Source organism: Rhododendron vialii, chromosome 9a, assembly GCF_030253575.1.
Source record: "Rhododendron vialii isolate Sample 1 chromosome 9a, ASM3025357v1".
Taxonomy (NCBI): Eukaryota; Viridiplantae; Streptophyta; class Magnoliopsida; order Ericales; family Ericaceae; genus Rhododendron; species Rhododendron vialii.
The window spans coordinates 15,735,074-15,760,762 of NC_080565.1; the positions used below are offsets into that span (position 1 = coordinate 15,735,074).

At 38.2% G+C, this 25,689-nt stretch overlaps 1 protein-coding gene across 5 annotated transcripts in view; it reads left to right on the forward strand.

Annotated features, from left to right (window-relative positions):
- Window positions 1–25,689, forward strand: part of LOC131301666 (ADP-ribosylation factor GTPase-activating protein AGD2-like) — a 56,691-nt gene that overhangs the window by 13,114 nt on the left and 17,888 nt on the right. For 4 of the 5 annotated variants that reach the window (XM_058328042.1, XM_058328044.1, XM_058328045.1 and 1 more), the window contains exons 3-12: window positions 2,753–2,853; window positions 5,489–5,559; window positions 6,143–6,205; window positions 11,077–11,121; window positions 22,628–22,693; window positions 23,458–23,505; window positions 23,596–23,712; window positions 23,786–23,827; window positions 25,177–25,392; window positions 25,542–25,673. In XM_058328042.1, the coding sequence (XP_058184025.1) occupies window positions 2,753–2,853; window positions 5,489–5,559; window positions 6,143–6,205; window positions 11,077–11,121; window positions 22,628–22,693; window positions 23,458–23,505; window positions 23,596–23,712; window positions 23,786–23,827; window positions 25,177–25,392; window positions 25,542–25,673 (901 nt within the window). The remainder of the gene's footprint in view (window positions 1–2,752; window positions 2,854–5,488; window positions 5,560–6,142; window positions 6,206–11,076; window positions 11,122–22,627; window positions 22,694–23,457; window positions 23,506–23,595; window positions 23,713–23,785; window positions 23,828–25,176; window positions 25,393–25,541; window positions 25,674–25,689) is intronic. The other variant, XM_058328043.1, reaches the window with a different exon arrangement.

A 25,689-nucleotide genomic window follows, 5' to 3' on the forward strand; every position in this document is an offset into this window, starting at 1 on the left:
TATTATATTTTGAAATTTCCCACTCATTTTTCAAAGTTCAATCGTACAAGAAGTACATTGAAACTAAAAGTAATTTCATTTGATCCCAATATGAAAAAATGATGAAAGAATTGTTGGTACTGTATTTTATTTATGGTGTGTAATCGTGTATTCTTTTATTGAGGTCTATTGCAATTGGTAGACATATATAACAAAAAAACCTAGCTGTAGAGCTCTTAATTCTATTTGGTAAGATTACTAGAAAGGACTAGAAAAAAAGATATGACCTATCGATCGCAATATCTATAAATGAGAATTTGTTGAGTTATGGGCTTGAGATGAGTTCTCCAAATTATTGGGTTTGCTAGTTGCTTAGGATCTCTTGAAATTTGTGGGAAAATACGTAGTTGTATTGGTTCTCCAATACAATTATACAAAACCTAGGTAGTGCCAAGGCACAGCTCCGTTCTTGATTTGGAACATGCTAAAGGCAGTTCCAAATACTAAACTAGTCAGCTGTTTTGGTGTTGATATCAGGTCAGAGTATACAATTTTTATGTTTGGAAAGTTTTATTATTCCTTGGTTTTACAAATACTTGATGCACCCCATTCTGATAGGGAGTTTGACACTTTTATGGCTAAAGTTCTTTCAACTGCATTTGGCTTTCAAAAGTGTTATTATAAACTTAATATTGTTATTTCTTAAGTTGATTGGAGTAGTTTCTACAACTTTTTAGCACCAAAAGTTATCATAATACTTGATTTTTCTATACTTGAAACAGTCATCCTACTACAATAACGAATACTAATAAGATTTAAAAGCGTTCACGCCACACATAAGGGGAATTAAAAATGAATTATGAGCTCTCCATGTAGAGAACTTTATAACGACAACTTCATGAATGATGTCACGGTCTCCAAGGGATACTGCATAAAGTTGGTGAATATACTCGCGTATGAAGTTGTATTGACTCATTAAAACTATAGTAATATGGCCAGATGTCTATTGTTTAAAATGCTTGCCGTTTTATTGTTATTATTAAGAAATTGTGTGGCTGTTGTTATCTTAATGATCTTGAGGAATTAGGGAGAGCTCTTGTGGAATGAATACCCAAAATATAACCTGCTGCCTCCTAAATCTTTCTTCTTCATTGGAGAACAAAAATCTAATTTTGACCTTGAGGTCTGTTACCCAGATGAAGTAATAATTTAGATTTTAAGGAATACTCAATTATGTGTTCTTTGCCCTTCGTTTTTTGTAATTATTGCTTTCATTTTCATAGGATTAGTCTTACTTAATGTATGATAACCCGTTATTCTTCGACATGACTAAGCGGGTCAAAATCTTGAAGAAGTGCTTTGTGGGTTACATAAAAAACTAATGTAGGACAAGAGAGTAACCACTCTTTTCCCGGCATAGATATCAAAATGGGCGTACAGAAAAATGTGGAAATACTATATGATATACCTATTTTTTTCTTGATAAAAGGTTACATTTAAGACTAATGAGTGTTGAAGTTTTAGGGTTTATAATGGTTTTTCAATGGATGTAAGGTTTAGGATACCTAATTGGGGAAGGAATGAAATTTGTGGTTGTGCTGAGTGTTGTGAACAATGCCCCTGAACAGCACTTCTTGTATGTTGTGTAATCTTTTGGGTTCCAGGGTTGAAGGCATGAGGCTGGCCTTCACAAAAAGTTAGATTTGTTCCTGTGTGATCTGCAAGTAACGAGTACAAAGCATGAGAACAACCTCTTCATAAGCAGGGGTAAGGTTGGTTACATCTGACCCTCTCTAGTCCGAGGGTTCCTCGTGCACGGGGCGAATGGTTGATCCCTGTTTATGGCTGGTTTCTTGCTGCTGAAGGGTTTGATTGCCCGGAAATATCCCCTAGTAATCTTACTAAGACCTTGGAAGGACTGGAGTGTAATCTTACTAAGACCTTGGAAGGACTGGAGTGCAGAACTTTATTACAACCATGTCTCCCATGTGGAAGTGACCTTTTGGGGAGCTAAAAGCTGCTGTTCTAGTTGATTATTTTTAGTAGAAATGTTCAACCTGAAAACCATTAACTTGCACATGGATGGGATAACACTCGGTAACAGAATCTTTTGCCCTGGGGGTAAGGTTGGTTACATCTGACCCTCTCTAGTCCGAGGGTTCCTCGTGCACGGGGGAATGGTTGATCCCTGTTTATGGCTGGTTTCTTGCTGCTGAAGGGTTTGATTGCCCGGAAATATCCCCTAGTAATCTTACTAAGACCTTGGAAGGACTGGAGTGTAATCTTACTAAGACCTTGGAAGGACTGGAGTGCAGAACTTTATTACAACCATGTCTCCCATGTGGAAGTGACCTTTTGGGGAGCTAAAAGCTGCTGTTCTAGTTGATTATTTTTAGTAGAAATGTTCAACCTGAAAACCATTAACTTGCACATGGATGGGATAACACTCGGTAACAGAATCTTTTGCCCTGGATATTGTGAATCTGGCTTTTGAATGCGTTCCCCTATTTTGCTTCTCTGGACTTGCACAGTCTTTCGGGTATCTCTTTCCTCTCTTTGATTATGCATGATAATCATTTTGATAATAATTCGGTTTAACATCCAAGCAGTTGTCATGCATAAAACAGGTATTTATCAGAGTTCCCTATTTGATTCTCCTAATCCTGAATTTTTTTGGGCCGAAAATATATTTTCTTTGACCTTAATTTTTGGTTGAGCCTCCATTCAGAGCAAAATTGCTAATGTTTCTCTCTTCTCACTCTCTACATAACAGGGAATCTCTGGGAGAAGCATGTAATGGAGACACTGCCTTTGCAGACTCGTTAGAAGCATTCGGTGCTGGCCAAGATGATCCTATCAGTGTATCCATAGGAGGTTATTGAAAATTTTCACTTCCGTTATCTGTTTCACCTCCATCTTAAGAAGCGATACCAAATGGGAGGTGCTACCTATAAATAATGCAGTTCTCATCACATTAAATGGTGGTGTTATTATTTCAAGTAACAATCACTTGAGTTTAAATACATGCATGTGTATAGTCAGTTAGCCTGTTAGGGTACCAATCGTCCCAACCATGGATATCAATATCTCCAACATTGTCTTTCACCTCTTAACATCATCTTTCATCTGCAATCACTCCTGCATGCGGAGATGCAAGCATCTATGGATAGAGAGAAGCAGAATGCAAGCAAAGAAGAAGAAGATTCATAAGGAGAGGTGTGAACTCAAAGACCTCTCAAACCAAAGCTCTAATGCCTCCGAAAGCTTAACCTGTCAACAATGTGTATCGAGTTATCCAATAGAGCCTTGTTGATTGGTGCTTCAATATGGTTTAAACTTGGGTGGCTTCAGTTCGTCTAGGGGCTGTCCATGCCCCATCTGAAGTGCAGAGGAGCTTTCTGAGGTATAACCTCAAGGCTCAAGCCCAGCATAGCCTCAAGCCTAGGACCAACCCAAGCTCAACTCAAAGAGATTGAAAAAGTTCCCAGGTTGCCCAAACTTATTTTGTTGCTATATACATGCTGACCAAAAAATCCGTATATGATGCTTTGGGAAAACATAGAGATACGAGATACCAATTAAGCATTTAAGCTAAAAACCAAGAAAACTGACAAGGAGAAAACTAATTTATTTACTGAACATAAATGGCACGGCTTGATTACTAGGCAAAGAAAACAATATCAAAGATTTGGTATGTAGAAGCACTTTTGCAAAAAAGCAACTGACAAGGGGAAAAGGAGAAAGAGGGGATGAAAAAAGATGAAAACAGGGAGGGTGGGAGAGAATCTGTCTTGAGAATTGAAAGGGGTATGATAGTTTGCAGCAACTTCAATATTGCCAAGTGGTAGGTTCGCCGTTAATCTGGCATGTTTAACCTTCAAAACATTCATCCGCTGTTGTCTCCACTTCACTATCACTATCTTCATACATCCCAGTTTATCCCTTTCCCTTCCCCCTTTGCTCCCCTGCTCTCTCTATTGTGTCTTTTGTATCCTCTCTGAAAATAAACCTTTCCCTCTCCACTGCAAATCCACTTTCTTCAATCACTCTATATCCTAACGAACCAAAAAGTTCAAAAATTGATTGAAGATTGCCAACCAGTGGTGGGTTCAGGGAGAAAATTGGTAATGGATTTTTTTGGAATTAAAAACTATTCAAAAGGATAAACGGTTTAGTCCTAGAATAGCACAATTGAGGATGTAACGATCGAGGTGAAGGAATTGCTGGTTGATGATAAAACAACAGCAGTAAGGACTGAGGAGCCAAGCATGTGCTGTGGTTGACGATAGAAAAGCAGCAGTGAGGACCAAGGAGCTAAGAATGTACTGAGGTCAGTAGGAGTGGTAAAGGGGAAAAAGATAATGGCATCGGACAAGTTTTTGTCGTTGTCTAAGAAGGAATGGGAGCTTAAAAGGTTACCATATTCTATTAGTCGTTGGTATGAAGGTTTGCTCTAGACAATGGGGGATAGGAACATTGCATAACAGAATTCGTGTTTAGATCTTGAGGATCCAATGACGTAAAAGACTCTTATGAGTAATAGCTATAGTTTACACATTGAAATTGTAATTTGATGCCAACATATTATTTGGATTAGCGCATATAATTGGTCAGCTAGGGCTTACCGGGTTGCATGATGCTTGTACCTTTGTCTTGCCGTTGTTGGGTTGGTTGGACTCGGGTTGATTGCGTTGAGCCGGCTTGAAATCAGCTGTTCTTAGCAATGGGTTTTCCTATTTACAGGCGAACGATGGGGTTTTAGCCTTGTATTATAGTAGGTTAAATTTATTGTTCTTATCCCAGATTTGATGTAACTTTCAATTTTGTTTTCTTATAAGCATTCCTCATTCTTCTCTACCTTGCCTTAAAATTGTTCTCTGGCCTGTTATTTATCTGAATAAACCCAGCAGACTTGATGGTTTCATTTATGCTGAAACTCTTAATGGACCATGTTCACTTGAATTGCTTCCTTCTTTTTTAGTTCTTTTATTCTCCATAAGTATTTATTTGTGAAACATCAAACATTTCAGTAACCTGCCTAAGTTGCTGATTTACTGTTTCTTTTGTCCACTAAACTCACACTTCCAAATTGACTAGAAGGTTTGCACATACAACGTGTGTGCACTTTTTTAGGATTGTTGTGCATAGTGGGGTAGTGGTTATAATAAGTTGGTTTTTAGTTGATTACTCTTTTGCCCAAGTTGATTACTCTTTTGCCCAAGTGTAACGGCCAATACCAAGTTATAAGTGGTACATTAACTGATTTGGGAGAGCAGCATTATTAGAAGTATACATAATCTTAAAAAAAGAGGACACCAAAGATGGGTTCTCCGTTTCTATATTAGATGAGAATAGATTATGCAAATGGAGTAATTAGTTATCTTAACAGTAGGCTTCCCTGATTATACTGCCACTATGTGAAAGTTCCAACTTGGAGCACAAAGCTTGCAGCAACAAGAAAGACACAGGCACAATTCATATTGCTTCATGTTTTGATTTTTTGCCACAGGTCCAGTCTTATCCAAGTTCATTTCTGCATTTCGTGAGCTTGCTACTTATAAGGAGCTTCTTCGTACACAAGTAATTACAAAGATGTGCATTATGTTTTCTGTGATTATAGATTACAACAGCATGAATGCATTCTATCGATGTTTGTGAACAATTTGATGGCACTTTGTTTTTGATCGGGTGGGTTTGTGTGTCGGCTGCCTTCATAATGCTTTCATGTTGTTTACGTGCTCCAGAAGATTGCAACAAACCAGATGAATTTAGTCGCGTGGTTCAAAAAATTTATGTTTCCCTGTTTTGTTGAAGTACTCGATTGGTGATAGCTAATTTTCTTACCATGATCCGGAGTCTGGACCATATATGTAAATGTTATTTTTTCTTCTATAAGTGAAGATATTAAGCTAAATGTGTAGCTATTAAACTACCTAAACAGTTATGACTTGAAATGCTTAGTTCTGTCTTTACAAGAAAGCAAAGCAGCCAGATGCTTTGCTCTCACTTGATTTTTGAAGAAATATTATTGTAAGTTTCTCTGATATTCTTGGGTTGATATCACACAAGTATGATGCATGGTGCATTTTGTAGAAGGGGATAGTTAGCCTTTCCCCTAATGGTGAAAGTTGTTTAACGTGTATATGAGAACTCTTGTCTGCAGGTAGAGCATGTTTTGATTGATCGTCTCACACACTTTTTGTCTGTTGATCTGCAAGAGGCAAAGGTAATCCTGTTCTTTCTTTGTGTTTCATGTTAAACGTTCTGAAAAATGGCTAACTGTGAGTTTCAGAATTATATTAATGATATAGACTGCAATTCCTTTCTTAACGAATTATTGTTTGGCTGCATCCTTTAACATGGAAAGTACAAAATGCAAATTTTCTTTTGAAGTATAACCAAATGCAAACTCTGGATTTTGTCATTTCTTACGTGCGAATGAATGCAAGTTTATGCTCATGGAAAACTTTACATGCGAATTTTAGATTTAGGGTTTCAGGTTTTATAGTAAAAGAAATGGTTCAGACTGTGTCATGAAGAACAACTCCAATAGGCTTGATTTTAGAATGCTAAGTTTGAAAGCTTTATAAGCACCTGCGGTTTAAGGTTCTCGGCAGCAATTAACTTATTTGGTTTCATACTTTCTTTCACGGTGCCTCACCCTCTATAAGGCGCAACACAGGAGCCTTGTTGGCCCTCAGGTCTAGGTTCACGCCTAACTTGCCTTCAAAAACTGTGGTCAGCATAGGGAGGAGAGGGTTGAATTTTGGCGGTATATTGGTGTCTTCCTTGACAAAGTATTTGAAAGACCGGGGCTTCAAAAGGTGTTTTTTTGTTTGCATGGACAGCGACTGATGGTGCAGCCCTTGATTGGTTGGCGGAAGAATCCTATTTGGAAGCCACTGGTCAAGTCACGTGGGAATAAATATTTTTGGTCCAATAGTTGTGCTTGGTAGTTAAGTTCTTTTATTTAGGACAGGATTTGTTTAGTGTGAAGATAGGGATAATATTTGATCAGTTTGTTTCTATGTTGAGTTCATCTTTTATTTAGGTTATTGTTAGCTTATAAATAAGATGATAAAGGTTGTAATCATCAGAATTTGATTTAAAAAACTAAGAGTTGTGTGAAATTAGAGCTGTGGCTCTTGTGTGTTTCCCCCCTCTCCTCCTCTCTCTCACTGTCCTGCATCAGCGACCTATGGGCGTATTTTGACTTTGACACCCTCATTAGAAGATGTCACATTTTTATGGCCGTAACGGAGCTGTGGAATCTGATTTTTGTTCTGCTCGTTGCGTTGAGTATGGATTGAGATGTGACTAGAGTTTTAGGGAGCTGGAGTGTGGCAAGGACTTGGGTAGGCTAAGGAGAAAGCCTGGTTAGTTACTCTGTAGGGTGGGCATCGTGTCCAGTGGTCATGTCATTTCGTGTTTCGTGTTTTTTTCGAGTTTGTGTCAAAACACCTGTTAACATAAACTTGTCAAATACCTTGACACTAACCCAACCTGCTTAAAATCATGTTGTGTTTGGGTTGATAATAATAAGACCCTTTTATTTTGTTAATATTTAAATAAAATTACATATTTTCCAATGTTTTGAACCAACTACTTATTTATTAAATAACAAAAACTATAGACATTTTCAATACCATCATAATCATAGAAACGATAAAACCAGCCAAATCATGACATTGAAAAATGCCTTAAGTCACAACTAGACATAGGTCTCAAAGTTAAATAATTTTGTACAATTTTCAGCTAAAATAATAAAAAGCCCCAACAACTATCATAAATCTATACAAATTTTAAACTAAAAGACTAGGCCTAAATAATGAAAAAAAAAATCCCAATAAGCCTAAATAAATTGAATTAATTTTGGACTCTTTAGCATGGAAACTCAAGTGAACAAGTGATTAGGAAATTAAATATTCAATTGGTTTTGATTTAAAAAAAATAAAAATCTCTTATGAGTCCTAATAGTATACATGTCTTGTCTTTCCATAGTTATATTGAAATGTTTCGATACACGTTAACCAAGTATGATTTTGAAAAATCAATGCTTTGTTTGGATGGGAACTTAAAATTTTTTTTTCGGGAACTTAAAAAAAAATTTTCAACTCAAAAAACACTCATTACCCTAATACCCTCTACTTTCAATCATTACTCTCATGTCTCTCTCCACTCTCCAATCATTATTTTCATTTCTCTCTCTATCTCTCTCCACTCATTACTCCTATCTTCAATCATTAGCCTATTTCTCTCTCCACTCATTACCCCAAAAACTAAACTCAAAAATTCTCAAAAACCTATCCAAACACAGCACAAATCTCCTAATAATTAGGAAATTCAAAAGAATCAAAACTAATCGTGCCATGTCGTGTCGTTCTGGGTTAATGTGTGTATTCGAAAAATTAAATAGTTATCTGTGTCCTTAACGAGTTACGCGAGTCAAATCTGCGTTTGACTCATTTAATTGTCGTGTTCACGGGTCATGTCATATTCGTGTTCGTGTCAAAAAGTGATTGACCCAAACCCTCTAATTTCGTGTCGTGTTAACGGGTCATGTCCGAACCGTGCTCTGTAGTGCCTTTTGCTGGTGGTCTAGCGGGAGCAATAAAGAAGATCGTGTTAAGGCATGGAGGAGCCTACTTCCCCTTGGAAGAGTTTGTTTTTTAACCAACGTGTTTAGTTGTCTGTCTTGGTTAGGGGCATCTATCTTAGGTTCCTTTGTACATTATGTGGATTCTTGTCATACATTATTTGTTGGGCCTTTTTGAGCTTCAGACCACTAGTCCTATTGGTTTTGTTTTCTTTATTTGGATATGGGTGGTGTCCCTTTGATGCCTTTTTATTTTTTATTGTTATGTATCTATGTACTATGTAGTTTGTCTACAACTTACCATTTATTAGGATTACTTATCTAAAAGAACTATTGATCTTCCCTTTGTCCCTTCATCTTTACAGCTGGATTTGGCTGATTTGGTACTTATTTTGTATTAGTTATTGTTACTGGTTAGGGTTTCCATTTTCCCTCTATTAAATCCATGTACTCACTCTAGTAACTATGAATTCTTAGCTAATGAATATTATGACTCTCTCTCTGTTCTTACATGAATACACTGTGTTATATACTAGTAGGTTTTCCAGGTTGTGGCTTTCCTCATTTAGGTAAGTGGTTCTCCTAAATGTGTCCCTGTAGCAGATGGAGGGAAATGAAGGGATGAAATAAAAAGGCTTTTAACTTCAAAATCCAGCAGAAAGAGTCGCCACCCTCCCAAATTGAAACTTTATTTATGTTTTATAGTTTGAACAATGGTTGTGTACTGAAGTTTAATGTAGCAATACAAATATTCATGCTACAGAGCAACATCAACATCGGAAATCTTTTAGAGACAATACAAGGCAACAACACATCTACACAAAAATCTTTGAAATTTTGAGAGAAAAAGAGGGGTTGAGAATGGGGATTTGAAACGAGTGTTATAGAACCAAGGTTCTGTATACATGGTACCATTTTTGTCATTGGTACGATACGTACTCGGTATGATTGTGTTACTGGTTACCGCTTCGGATTTCTCATTATTTATGTATACATGAGCTAAAAATATGTTTTAAATACTCATAAATTTAACCTTCATTTACGTTAACAATAATATTAATCTAATAAGAGTAGGACAACATATGTTTAATGAACAATATAAAGAAATAGTACAGCCTAATACGTACAAATAAGATAGTATGTTAAACGACAAAAATAATGGGAATATGCCAAACGAGTCCTGCTACTGGTACCGATGAGTACCAAACCGAAAATGCACCGACGGCCGCGCCGGGCCGTCTCCGGCCACTAGAAGGCCGATCCGAGCCGTCCAAAAATTCTAAAAAAAAAAACCGAGTGGGCCAACGTGGGAATCAACGGCATCCGACATGCGTAGATGCTCGATCCAAACACTCCATGTTTTCGTATATACATGTATATACATATATAAACGAAAAATAGGGTATTTAGATCAAGCACCCTACACACATCGGATGCCGTTGATTCCCGCGTAAGCCCCCTCGTTTTTTTTTTTAGAAATTTTTGGATGGCTCGGATCGGCGGCATCGGCCGTCCGGTGGCCGGAGACTGCCAGGCGCGGCCGTCGGTATGGTTTCCCTACGGCAACCGTCGGTACCTATAGGATTTCTGTATGCCAAACTATGGTGTGATAGGTTGTACATGATTCTAATCTCCAAAAGGCTATTGCACTGCTCTTTTTGAAATCTTCAACTTTTTTCCCCACCACCTTAATTTGTGCACTTATCCCTGAAATCCCTCTGTCTTCTTGAGGTAGAAAAAGGCACGCTTATTGCAGACGCGAGAATAGAGATGGAAAGCTCACAAAATGTGAAAATCGTCGCCAGAATGTGTTGAAGAATAGATCTGAAATGAATCAGTTCCAGAGGCCGTCATGTGTTCGATTTCGGCTTGGATTAACTTGTTCTTTTTAGTTTCCTGATTTCTTTATTTTTTTTCACTGGTCATCCATTCCGCCGGAACTCACCGGAAAGGTCCGAAACTCGCCGGAACTTGACGGTACTTCTGGTATTTGCCGGAAAATTAAGCGAAATGGAATCCGACCTCTGCTGTACCGGTTTCCACTCAAAATGGTACGCATTGGCCAATACGGTACGGGAGTGACAACCTTGATAGAACAGCTTCTTATTTCTGCTTCCTCTTCTTCCTTTTTATAGATAGTGTCAATTATATCCTGATTTGATATTTTGCAGTATTTGGACATGCCCCTAGTTTAGTCTTACGAATAGAATTTTGATGCTTTTACTTTGCAAGATAACGAGAGAACCTATAATATATTTACACCCCCTCCCACCCAAAAAAACTTGTAATGTGGTCGCATCTTCACTTGATATGGAAAAGTGAAAATTTGAGTTTGAGATTACTTCTCTTTTTTCTAATTTACTTTCACTCAGCATAACGCTTTAGCATATGGGTTCACCTCAATGCATCTCCCGAAAACAAGTGTTTAATCTCTGGAGGAATGTACTGTGTATAGGTACCTTCTTTCACCTTGCTTATAGGTTGTCCATTTTGAGCTGCAGGACTCCCGTCGACGATTTGACAAAGCTATAAATGGTTATGATCAGGTACACTTGAGATCCAACCGAAAACCATATATGTGTAATTATATATATATGGATCTGAATGAATGTATAGAACGATTCTTGATTGCAAAGTTACACTTAGACAATTGTTATTGCAGAATGTTTTAACCTCTTTTTTTGTTGATTTAGTTGGAGGTAATGGGGCAGCAACAAGGCTCTGTTTGTCCCATAGATGGCATTGTTATGGTACAGACAGATTGAGCATAGGGCAAGATAGATGCAGCAAATAAGCAAAGATTGAACCTGTTTAGGTGCTCTTTGGGCCCTTATAGATGCAATCCAAGATACCCATAGATAATGTAGAGGAAGAAACTCCCAAATGGGATACAAAAGATACTAGCTCTTGATAATATTTTTTCAAAATGACAAAAGCTATCAAATGAAAGGACTCCAACACTGATATATAGACCCAATACAAAAAACATAAATACCCTTACTACATACATCATACTCCCTTACTAAAAAGAAACTTGTCCTCAAGTTATGTTAGTGTCCTCCGGCAAATAGGGTACCAAGTGTTGCATGTTGAATGTGTTGGAGATGCTCAAATGAGAGGGTAAGTGGACTTGACAAGTGTTGTCATTGATCTTGCGCAAGACTTCACAAGAACCCACTTTCCGATCGTTCAACTTCATGTAAGCACCGTGAGGATGCCTATCCTTGCTCAAGATAACCCAAACAAGATCCCCTTCTTTAAACAAAACCTCCCTTTTGTGTGCATCAACGGCCGCCTTATACCTCGCATTAGACTTCTCAATGTTGAGCTTAACTTGAGAGTGGATATTCTTCATAAATGTAGCCATATCTTCCACCTTGGAGTGTCCCTTCTTAGGGGTTAGCAAAGGAACGATGTCAACCACATTAGAAGGTTTCAACCCGTAAACCGCTTCAAATGGGGAAGTGTGGATGGTGCGGTATAGAGAAGAATTGTAAGCAAACTCCGCCAAGGGAAGAATTCCATCCCAACTTTTTGGATGTTCACCAACTAAGCATCGCAACAAATTCCCAAGACTCCGATTTACCACTTCCGTTTTGACCATCGGTTTGAGGGTGAAAAGAAGTACTAAAGCATAAGTTGGTGCCAATCTTCCTCCACAAGGACCTCCAAAAGTGGGCAAGGAACTTAGCATCTCTATTGGAGACAATAGAAGTAGGGACGCTATGCAACTTGTAGACCTCCTTGAAATAGAGATTGACAATGTTAGTTGCATCCATAGTCTTCTTACAAGGTATGAAATGAGTCATTTTGAGAACCGATCCACTACCCTCATGATAGAATCACTCTGCCTTTGCGTAGGAGGAAGCCCCAAGACAAAATCCATGCTCACGCACTTTCAAGGACTTTCCGGCACCAGTAAAGGCAAATACAACCCTGTATTAGTGGCTGTCCCCTTGTTCTGTTGGCAAGTTTGGCACCTTTGCACATAGCCCCCTACATCTTTACTCATCCTCTGCCAATAGTATGCATCTTGAAGCAACGCTAGAGTCTTATCCTTTGCCAAAATGACCCAACTTGTGACTTTCGGCCAACAATTGCTCCCTTAAAGAGCATGTAAGGACACACAACTTGAGTTCTTTGAAGAGAAATCCATCCTTCAACATGAAACATGGATCGATAACCTTATCACCCCTTTGCAAAGCATCGATTATCTTACTAAAGTAAGGATCTTCGGCATAGAAAGTGCGAAATTCTTCAAACCCAACAACCTTGTTCTTCATTTCCACCAAGAGAGCCACTCTTCTACTCAAACCATCGGCCACTTTGTTGAGAATCCCCAATTCGTGCCTCAAAGAGAATGTGAATTGTTGTAGATAAGCCACCCACTTGGCATGCTGTTTATTGAGGTGTTGTTGGCTGTTGATGTACTTAAGGGCTTCATGATCGGTGTTGAGAACAAATTCCTTGTAGGCAAGGTAGTAACTCCATTGCTTGATGGCTTGGACAATAGCATAGAATTCCAAGTCATAAGTAGAGTACTTGAGTCTAGCACCGTTCAACTTCTCGCTAAAGAAAGCAATAGGTTGACCACCTTGGCTTAAGACTGCACCAATTCCCACTCCCGAAAGTTTTATCAAAGTCGCGTAAGGCCGAGATAGGAGCTTCGGTAAGTTTGGACTTCAACAATTTGAAACTCTCGACGGCTTCTTGGGACCATATGAACACCCTTTGCTTGAGGCAATCGGTAAGAGGAGTCGCGATACTACTAAAGTTGGCAATGAACCTCCGGTAGAAAGTAGCTAACCCAGGAAAACTCCTCACTTCATGAACACTTGTAGGCGTTGACCATTCCACGATGGCCTTAATCTTGTCTTCATCCATGTGAACCCCTTTTGAAGACACAACATACCCCAAAAATACCACCTTATCAACGACAAAACTACATTTCTTCAAGTTCCCATAAAATTTCTCTCTTTCAAGATTTCAAAGACTTGTCAGAGGTGGGATGAATGATCTTCAAAACACCAACTATACACCAAGATATCATCGAAGTACACAACTACACATACCCAAGAGAGGTTAAAGCATTTGAGTCATTACCCGCATGAAAGTGCTTGGAGCATTGGTAAGACCAAAAGGCATCACAAGCCATTCAAAGAGGCCATGAGGGGTCTTGAAAGCCGTTTTCCATTCATCTCCCGGACGAACTTGAATTTGATGATAACCACTTCTTAGATCAATCTTTGAGAAGACCTTTGAACAGGCAAGGCAATCCAACATATTATCTAGCCTCGGAATGGTTAAGCGGTACTTGATAGTGATCTTGTTGATAGCTCTACTATCCACACACATCCTCCACGAACCATCCTTCTTCGGAGTCAAAAAGAGCCGGCACTGCACAAGGGCTAAGGCTTGCCCTTATGTAGTTGATCGTGTCGTTCCGTGTCAAAAATAAAAACTTGGAGTTAACTACTACTCCGTAGAATAGTGGTTAAGACCTAGTGTCGATCCTCAGGGACAGTATGGCTAAATTACACTGAATTCAATTAACTTCTAGATTAATTCGGACAGAAAAAGTTGGATTGATTTGATTTTGAGAACTGATTAAATAAAGAAAACAATTAAAGTAAGAGTTTGAAAGTTGATGGGAAAAAGATCTAAGGTTTCGAATCCACTCCAACCACGTAACAACGATATACATAGGCTAGGTTTAATTATTCGAATCAAAAGGGATTATCGCTAGGACTTGCAAACCCTTTCGATAATCGTCAAGAAAATAATTGTGTTGTTAAAAGGCATAAACTATCCCATAGCACGGACCGTCTCAGTAGCACGATCAGGCCGCCAAACAGGACGATCCGTCTTACGAGCATAATCTATCTCAGAACTCCAATCACAATCAATGAAAATCATTGTATAACTCATATTTGAAAGCGCGCATACAAATACTCAATAGATTAAAACTATTAAAACTCATTCCGTTTGATAAAAACAAAACAGGTTCTTAGTCATATAATCGATCTGAATAATAAGCCAAAATTCTACGCATAAATAGAGTTACTTGATATGAAGTTTCATCTTCCCCCTAGAGAATGGGATTAGCCGGCCATGGGCTTAATGGTGTTCCCCAATTTCTTTTCCGTGACGTCCTGCTGTTTCTTTGAACACGGCTGAAAAGCTGTTGTCTTGCCACTCCTTCCGTAGTCAGTAGGTTTGCATCCCCTTATATAGATTTTGAACCATTAATTACATAAGAGGCCCATGGACTTTAGGTAACTACGAATAAATCATGCGATTTTGAATCACTTTGCTCTTTAATCCCAAACTTCATTAAACTCTCGTTTTTATCCAAAATCTCGGATAACGATCTCAAGCAACCCGTAAACACAAAAAGGACGAAATAAATATAAAGTAAGATGAATAAATGACTAACGAATGTAGTTTAGAGGGCCAAAATGTCAATATTTCGGCACTTATCACACCCACCAACTTACACTTTGCTAGTCCCTAGCAAACAACTAATGAAAATAAATTAAAATGGACAGTTCTTTTAAACCCCTGGGCGGCCCCGGTAGGACGAGTGAAGTCTCGTGAGGGTTTTTAGCAGTGATCACCCACAAAACACAAGGAATCCTTCCACATGGAACCCGAAACCTGTCATGCAACTCAATGGTCCATCAAGCAAAGAATGCGCAGCTACCACAAATATATAACAAGGTGCAAATAGTTCCAAATGCTATCAAGTCAAGAAATAAATCATGGCACCTAGGCTTAGCATGTGTGTGTGATATGGGTCTCAACCACAAGTATGCAATGACTAACCACTCTCTCCGGACCGAGTCTCGACTTCAATTCTCACAATGTCATTCACTCACAAAGAAAAACACTCGAAACGAGGTGCATATTATGAACTCTCAAGTGTGCGGTTAGAAGTAATATAAATGAAAGCAAAGCACTCGCACACCATGACACGAAAAGAACGCTTTATATGGTGGACACACGGTCTCATGAACAGAACACCAAGCATTGGAAGTCACTCTCACATCCATCAATCCACACCCCAACTCCCCAAGGATCAAATAGGACTTTAATTCCGGTAGTAATGTTGGGTGAGGAAAAATATTTCAAGGTTAGGGTAAAATATCAAGTGTCTGAGAAAAATTAAACAACTTAGGGCTAATTTAACAATGTGTGCCCATTTTTTCACTCTTTTCAACTCCACCCTATCTCTCCTTCTGTCAACATCTTTCAACCAAAAAGCAACAATTCCTCCTTTTCAAACGTATTGGTGCCCCTTCGTTTTCTTTTCTTTTTTTCCCTCTTTTGTGGTGTTGTGTTTTTTTTTTTTTAGGAGCACCACCAATTCAAGCGCAAAATTCAACAATCTACCCAAAATTAACCTTTACAATCTCGCCTTTTTCCAAACACAATATGGAAGGTGGAGCTAACCAAGAAAAGGCTAAATGTATAAGGCTAAATGTGGCTTGCAAGGGATAAATGTGAACACAAAGGAATGAATTGGCCCAAATATCAAGAAAGTGCCTGTAATCCTCTCCAAAGGGTGAATCATCATCCATGTGTCAAACCAAACCCAAGAGATTAATAAGTCATTCAATAAATTCCAATGCTTAGCAATCAAGAATAATGAGACCTCAACAAGTTGACTCTTTCCATGACAAACTAAGAGTTTACTTGACATGACAAACTAAGAGTTTACTTGACACCACTCCAACAAAAAGATAAGGCACGAAAGCCCACTAGGGCATAAGTCTCCACTAATCTAGCCATAAAAAAACAGTCAATTCACAACTCACAAGTGATCAAGGCCCAAGTATATGTGAAGCGCAAGAGTGCCAAACCAAAATGCCATAATCAACTTCTCAAAACAAGCTAGCAAGAGAAACTACCATGCCAAAACATATATCACTACAGTAGCCAACATAATTCAACTCAATTATCCAACAAGTAATCACAACAAGTGCCAAATAGCATGCAAAAGGGTTCCACTATTTTTAGATTTTTTTATAAAAAATTTGATTTTTTTTTGAAATTTTAAGAATCTAAGGAAAAATAAACTACCAAAGTAATTCCTCCCCCCAACTTGAACCATTCGATGTCCTCATTGAATGCAAAAGAACAAAAATATAGGACGTAAAAGAAAAAGAAGGAAAAGGTATCACCTCGCAACGGATAACTATGCAAGAAATAATATAGTAGGAAGAAGACCCCCAACTTGAACGAAAGCGTCCTGCAGTGTTAGTTCTCACAACAAAAAGAAAAAAAGAAAAAAAAAAAAACTAACCTAAGATATTAAAAAAAAAAAAACTATACAAAAAGGTAATGCCATTCACTCCCATCACATGAAATGGAAACAATCATTGCACTACAGAGAGCAACTAATATGAACGTCTCACCCCACTTCAAGCACTCCGTTAAAAATTGTACGCGACCATGCCACGAAATCAAGTACTTAGAATATCTCAATTGATGTAGCCGTGTTTGAAATTTAAATTCCACCAAGTGCGAATTCCAAACAAAATTAACTGTCAAGCTGTTGATGAGTTTCAGAAAAAATGGATGGTAAACCATATTAAAATTATCAACACCAAGAAAGTCGATTCGTTCTAACGTGATAATCTCTTGTAATGGTGGATGCTCAATAGAAGTGATGTCATCATCTATGACGGGATATTTGATTATCAAGATCAACTTGACTTTGCACAATTATTGGCAATGACTCCGCAAGAGTCGTATCATGAAAACTCATCTCAAGTGTGCTGGAATGCTCTAGAGAAGATTGTTGCACTTTAGGTTCATCACTTGGATCATCTATTTCACTAGTTACAAGTGGCTCTATTGTTTCATCTTCCAATACGCAAGAATTACTCACTTCAAAATTTTCAACTTGATTGCAAGAAAGAGAATCAGCTAATCGATCAAAATAAGCCTCAATCTTTTCTGCATCCTTATCCAGAATTTCACAATCACCCCTCTTATCCAGAATTTGACATGTCTCAAATTTTACATTGTCATAAAAAAAATGAAGAATGTGCCTAAGATCACAGGTATGTTGTGGCCAACTGAATAGTGAACATTTAAACCGCCACCAACATTGAGAAAAAGACTCACCTTGTAGTTGATGAAAATTTGAGATTTCGCGTAATAGCATATGAGTCTCGTACCCAGGGGAGAACCTTTTGGTAAATTGTGTATATATGTCTCCCCAACTACGAATTGATCCTTGGCTTAAAGAATGAAACCAATGCTTAGGACCATTCCTTGGAGACAAAGGAAACAATTTAGACAGAGCCACTTCATCATCACCACAAATCTCCTCATGTTTGTCTAGATGTAAGTACAGATTTTCTCCATCTATGCCATAAAATATAGGAACAGTATCATCTAGCACATGTTGCAAATAATTGGGTAAAGTAGACACTGACCTATCAAATTGATTTTCATACCCTCCATAGCAACTTGCAAAATAAGCCATCCTTTTTTTTTTTTTTTGGTATTTTGATTTTTTTTAAAGGAGACAAAAAAAAAATCAAAAAAAAAAAAAAAAACCCCTAGTGCAAGCCTCTCAACTTGTGCAAGTAAAAAAAAAAAAAAAACTTACAGTGCTTTGTTAAAAGTTCTCGTAATGAATAGATTTTCCTCCACCACAAAACAGTTGCCAGCTTTCGTTTTTCTTTTCTTGTAAAGTCAATAATCTTGCACCAGAAAAACTAATACAAAAAGAAAATAATAAAAACAATAAAAAAAAATGCAAACTAAGAACTAAAATAAAAACTAATCGAATGAATGTAACCGTGCAAACTGTCCCCGGCAACGGCGCCAAAATTTGACCGCATCGTTCTGTGTCAAAAATAAATTTATAAAAACTTGGAGTTAACTACTACTCTGTAGAATAGTGGTTAAGACCGAGTGTCGATCCTCAGGGACAATATGACTAAGTTACGCTAAAGTCAATTAACTTCTAGATTAATTCGGACAGAAAAAGTTGGATTGATTTGATTTTGAGAACTGATTAAATAAAGAAAACAATTAAAGTAAGAGTTTGAAAGTTGATGGAAAAAAAGATCTAGGGTTTCGAATCCACTCCAACCACGTAACAACGATATACATAGGCTAGGTTTAATTATTCGAAGCAAAAGGGATTATCGCTAGGACTTGCAAACCCTTTTGATAATCGTCAAGAAAATAATTGTGTTGTTAAAAGGCATAGACTATCCCATAGCACAGACTGTCTCAGTAGCACGATCAGGTTGCCTAACGGCACGATCCGTCTTACGAGCATAATCTATCTCTGAACTCCAATCACAATCAATGAAAATCATTGTATAACTCATATTTGAAAGCGCGCATACAAATACTCAATAGATTAAAACTATTAAAACTCATTCCGTTTGATAAAAACAAAACAGGTTCTTAGTCATACAATCGATCCGAATAATAAACCAAAATTCTACGCATAAATAGAGTTACTTGATATGAAGTTTCATCTTCCCCCTAGAGAATGGGATTAGCCGGCCATGGGCTTAATGGTGTTCCCCAATTTCTTTTCCGTGACGTCCTGCTGTTTCTTTGAACACGGCTGAAAAGCTGCCATCAAGCCACTCCTTCCATAGTCAGTTGGTTTCCATCCCATTATATAGATTTTGAACCATTAATTACATAAGAGGCCCATGGACTTTAGGTAACTACGAATAAATCATGCAATTTTGAATCACTTTGCTCTTTAACCCCAAACTTCATTGAACTCTCGTTTTTATCCAAAATCTTGGATAACGATCTCAAGCAACCTGTAAACACAAAAAGGACGAAATAAATATAAAGTAAGATACATAAATGACTAACGAATGTAGTTTAGAGGGCCAAAATATCAATATTTCGGCACTTATCAGTAGTTTTTCTCTAGAAGATCCTTAACTTGCCTTTGAATCTCTTCCCTCTCCCTTGGAGACATTCTATATGCGGGCTTGTTCAGAAGGGGCACCTCGGGTACAAAGTCGATACAATGTTGAATATCTCGCAAAGGAGGCAATTCGGGAGGCAACTCTTAAGGAAACACATCAACATACTCCTTCAAAAGTTTAGAAATCGCCTCGGGAACATCCGACACACCCATATCCGCCATAGGAACCAACACTAGAACATACCTGGTTTCATGACTTTCCTTGAGAAATCCTTTAGTAGCAAAGCAACGTAGTGCAAGGAGGCTTTGTAGTCACCTTCTCCTTCATAGGTAATAAAGTGAATTGTCACTTCTCCTTAAGGATGGTGTAGGTATTCTTTTTTTCATCATGGATGGAATGCCTATCATATTGCCACGGGCGACCAAGTAGTATACGACAAGCATCCATAGGAACCACATCGCACCAAGTTTCATCAAAGTACTTTTGCCGAATAGGGAAAGATACCAAGCACCTTTTAGTCACCTTGATTTCATTGCTCTTCTTGAACCAAGAAAGGGTATAAGGATGGGGATGCTCCTCTACTTTGAGTTGTAACTTGTCCACCACCTCTTGAGAGACTACATTCTCACAACTTCCGCTATCAATAATCATGTTGCAAACTCTACCGCCAACATTGCAAGTGTTGTAAAAGATGGTACGCAACCAATCTTCATTACTCACATCCTTAGGAGTGAGGAGAGTTTTCTTGATCATCAAAGCATAGCCTTCTTCCTCCTCATTATCACCCCCAATTTCTTCACATATGTCTTAGTCATAAATGGGAATATTATCCTCATAGCCTTGCTCAGTTACTTCCTCTATGAAAAGTGCCTTGTTACGACTTTCGGAAGCCTTAACAGCAATCCGAAGACTTGCGACCCAGTTCCCCACACTTGAAGCATTTAAAACCTCCACTTTGGAATTAATTTCGAGTCCCCGGAGCACCGGTTGAGGCTGATTTTGAGCGGGTGTTAAAACCTTATCCGCTCGATTTTGAGTACCAACCTCGGAAGAAGCACCTTGGCCACCATTGGAGGAAGAACCACCCCAAGAATAAGAGTAAAAGGGCTGCCCGGATTTGGAACCGCTTTGATATTGTTGCCTGGATCTCGAAAACTTCATCTTCTCTTGCTTTTTGGCCACCAAGGCCCGATTGTAAGCTTCCGAAGCCGTCCACAAAGTTTGCATAGCAAGGGCATCTTGGATTGTGGTTGTCAACCCACCAATGTACCTTGCAACCATTTGATCTTCACTTTCATTCAAAACAACTCTAGCAACAAGTTGATGGAAGGCCTCCGTGTACTCATCAACACTTTCAACTTGTTTGAGATTATGCAAATTTTTATAGAGGTTTTGCATATAGTTGAAAGGCAAGAAATGCTCATTAAGTTTATTCTTCATTTCTCCTATTCTCTAATCTTTCCCTTTCGTCTTCGTAGCCTAGTTCCTTGCAATTGCTCCCACCAAACGGAAGCTCTTCCTTTGAGACGGATAGCCACTAACTTCACCTTCTTCTCCTTGGAGACTTCTCCATAATCAAACACTCTTTCAACAGTATGAATCCAATCAACAAACTCATCTGGGTTAAGACTTCCATTGAACTCGGAAAGTTCAATCTTGATGTTCCTCTCCTAGCTATAAGGATAGTGAGTGGAAAGTGGTCTACGCCAATTCGGATCACCAAATGGGTTGTCAAAGTGACTATGAGAGTCCTTGGACCCTCCACTACCTGCACGCGACACTTGCAAGTTTTGCACCATCGCCGTTAGGGTAGCAACTTGTTGTCTCAACTCTTCCATCTCATGGTTTTTGGTTGCCAAACTCATTCTCCTCACCATTATTCACCACAAATCCTCTACCTCTACCTCCTTTTCTACCTCTAGCCTGGTAAGCCATTACAATCCTGCAATCAACTCCAAAAACAAGCAAATCAACCCCAAAGTCAACTTAGTACACGAACAACCTCAAATCACAATCAATCCACACAAATAGTGACAACCCAACCACAAACCGCAAGAAATCGAAGCAAATAGCAACAAACGAGACAAACCCAGCTAGAATCGAACCAAAAACACAGATTTGAGTTCCCAATGAGCAGTTCCGAGACACTTGCCACTCTTTCGAAGGCTGAAAGAGAACTAATCAGTTGATTCAAGCCCAAATGAATGCTGTTCAAGCATTAATCAACTGTTTCGAGTGTTGAAACAGTGAAAACGAGCATGAAATCACTGTTTCAAGTTCCAAAAATGGTAGATCTGGGTCCGAATCAATGTTTCGAGCATAAAAATGGATGGGTCAAGCTCGAAAACACAAAACGAGTGTAGGAACAGCAAAATGAGCACTGAAATTGGCTGGAACAGGCTGGGTCGAATCTGAAACAAGCAGATCGAGGCTGGGTCACGCTTGAACTGGTGCGAAAATGTTGGATCGTCCAAACATTGAGAATCAGCTTCGAAGGTGTCGATTTGTGAGTTTCGAGTGTCAAAATCAGGGCTTAAAGGCTTGGGTTGAGCAGATTTGGAGATCTGGAGTGAAATGGTGTCTCCGGCGATGTTTAGGTTCTGGCGAGGTTTCAGGTGAGATGAAGGGTGGGGATCGAGCTTAGAAGTTCTGATACCAAATGATGCAATCCAAGATACCCATAGATAATGTAGAGAGAGAAACTCCCAAATGGGATACAAAAGAGACTAGCTCTTGATAATATTTGTTCAAAATGATCAAAGCTATCAAATGAAAGGACTTCAACACTTATATATAGACCCAATACAAAAAGACATAAATACCCTTACTACATACTACATCACTTATATTGTTTTAACTCAGGCCCATACGTGCCCATATGGATGGAGGAATACAAAACAAATGACAGAACGTGAGGAAACGTGATAATCATTTAAATTTTCTTAGAGTATGGGGATTAGGGCCTGCTAACTAGGTGGGCTTAAGTATCTATTCATAATTTGCTTATGTTTTGAGATTATATTCTTAGCCACAATTGCTTTAGTGCTGGTTAGGAATTTCAATTATCACAATATGCTATTTTAGTATTATTATTTTAAGCATCAACATGTTGATTGTTAATCTAAGTCAGGCCCGAGAAAAGTTTTCATATTTGAAGAAGAGCACAAGGGACGACATTGTGTCGGAACAAGAAGAGGTATATTCAAACTAGACGATTTATTGTTTTTTGTGACGATCATTATGATGGTTATTTGTCGTCATCCTTATATTACAGCCATCATTGCTTTCATGCTTTGTTGCCATCAAATTATTCGTGCTGTTTGGATCTCCAATTTCCACGCATTGGACGTAATATAGTATTTGTTTTTGTAATTTTTTTATTCTATTTGTGGAAATTCCCCTTGTCTAGGGTCATTTAAATGAAAACTAATAAAGATGTTCTTTTGGGGTCGTAGCACCATTATCTCTGAAAGTGATTCTGGTGAGAGGTAAAGGGAAATAGATTACCAAAATTTACATTGTAGGCATGACCCACAATTGACCTGAGTAGCTCTCCCTCGTGCTGCATGTAGAAACTTGATCACTGGATACCAATACAGGTGCAGCAAGTTTTTTTTTTTGATCGCCAAGCGGAAGAAGATGTTGACAAGCATACTATTTGCCCCCAGAGAGAGAGAGAGAGATGGTTACACCCATGGAGAAGGTGTCAATAGACCTAATTTGCAAGCAACCCTCAGTTTTTTAAAATAATGGCAATTTAATGGATTTTTTTTTTAAAGCTGTTATCTTTCCTCTCTTTTTTCTGTGCTTAAATGTTGTACAAGAATTCTGTAATTAACAAGTGCAGCAATCCTTCTTGTGAATGCATGATTGCACTTCTTTATTAAAAAAAATCTTATCCATACAAACTCGATGCATATGGCCTAACATTCGTTTGCTTATCTGCTCTTGGTGTGACAGGATCTACATAACTCAAAGTCAGCATTTGAGAGGAGCCGCTTTAATCTAGTATGTAAAATAAATTTATGATCGCTGCTTTCTTACTTTTCCATTGTTCTGGTTCTAAGCAGTTCTCTTCGCTTCTTTTAAGTTATTTAGGTAACTGCTCTAATGAATGTTGAAGCTAAAAAGAAATATGAGTTCTTGGAGTCTTTCAGTGCAATTATGGATGCTCATCTGAGATACTTTAAGTTGGTGCGTTTCTCAAATTGTAAGGTACTGTTTCTGTACCGGTGGCTGTGGTCACCATCATGTCAACTAAACATAGCTGGATGGTTTATTCTTTCAGGGATATGAGTTGCTAAGCCAGTTGGAGCCATTCATTCACCAGGTATGCTTATGATGCCTGTTTCAGTATACAGAATGTTTAGAAGAGGTAAGAGCATCAGTAACAGCCTAGGTAAACATCACTTTTACCTATAATAGCTAGTGTAGTACCCTAAAAACCTTCTACACCAGCCTCTCTTCAAACTCAGCACATTATACAATGCTACACAGTAACTCTCTATTCTTGGAGAGGCACTGTTCACAAGCTACTATTTTATTTTTATTGTTTTGTTGGTGTGTATAAAAGAAAACAAAGAACAAAGAAACTATGGAAGGAGCAAAAAACTAATATTTTAATAGGGATAAGTGTAAAGTAGAGAGTTTGATGTAGTGGATGTTCAAAAAGTGACTATCCATAAAACATAAAGTGACTTTATGGTTATAATCTAGCTCAAAATTTGTTGAGTTTGGTGTGGATGCTTAAGAAATTCAGCACAATGATTGACAGGAGAATATGGACACTTCCTACCTTGACCATATTAGATGTAAAATTTTGATCATATGACCTGAATATTATGTCTCATTGTTGTGTTTACTTATACATTTGGTATGATTGTTAACATCCTTCTGAAATTTTTGAGGAGCCCGTGTTGTGGGATTGAGTCTTGTAGCTTCTCTATGCACTACATATCTGTAACACGGTGGCATTGGTGACACAAGACAATCAATTCTTTGGCATAGAAATTTAGCGTTCAATGTTTAGAACTGTGCATTCTAATGTATACAGTACTAAGACCTTTGTTTTTTTAGTGGTGGGATAAGCTACTGACATTATATCTTGCATATATTCCCTAGTATTTATTCTACTCACCTCCACGAAGACAACCTTTTTGCTATTGCTTCTCCCCTTCCTGCCTATATGTGCTTCATTCTTCCTGTACGCAAATCGTAGAATACAAGAGAGAGAGAGAGAGAGAGCACTTATATCCCCTGTCTTTATAGGTTATGTGCTACTATTTTTGGTATGTGCTTTCTGGCTTTTTGTATATTTTATGATATTATTTGCAGATTTGTAACCTTTTTTGTTTGCTATCATCATAAAACTTGGTTTATTTAATTAAAGCGACTTTGTGTCCTTATCTTTAACTTAAAATTCATGCTATCTATACGTCAATAAAAAATTTGAATACAAGCAGTTCAAATCTTTTTATCGTCATGTTTATCTGTTGGTAGCCATGTATATTCGTGGTACATAAAACTCAAACAGGGACTATAATAACATATGCCATGGGTCGTGGTATTTTATAATTTTTATTCTGATCTCATGTCTCACTCCTGTCATTATCGATGTGATTATGCATTTCAGACTCCGGTGACTTAAGGAAATACTTAATGTACTTCTCCTGAACTCAGGTGTTGACATATGCGCAACAATCTAAAGAACTGGCCAACGCCGAGCAAGATAATCTTGCAAAAAGAATCCAAGAGTTCAGAACACAAGCAGAGGTGGATCAGTTACGAGCTTCCAGTAATGTTAACGCCTCAACAAGTGCTGTTGGCATAAACGGTGTTGGAATGAGTTCTAACAAAATCATAGAAGCAATTATGCAGTCCACTGCAAAAGGGGAGGTAATGATTCAGTTTACTTAAATCTTTTCTCCAAGTTTGGAAATGCTTTTATTTTCATGAGGCGGTGTGGGATGGAGACGATTCACTTTATTGTGTTAAGGCTTATTTATCAAAGGTGTGGATTCTGAACGACTGATTAAATCTTATAGGTCCGAACAATCAAGCAAGGATATCTCTTAAAACATTCCTCCAGCTTGAGGGCCGATTGGAAGAGGCGATTCTTTGTCCTCGACGGTCATGGGACTTTGTACTATTATAGAAATAAGGGTGCCAAACCTGGGGTATGTCATCGCTCTT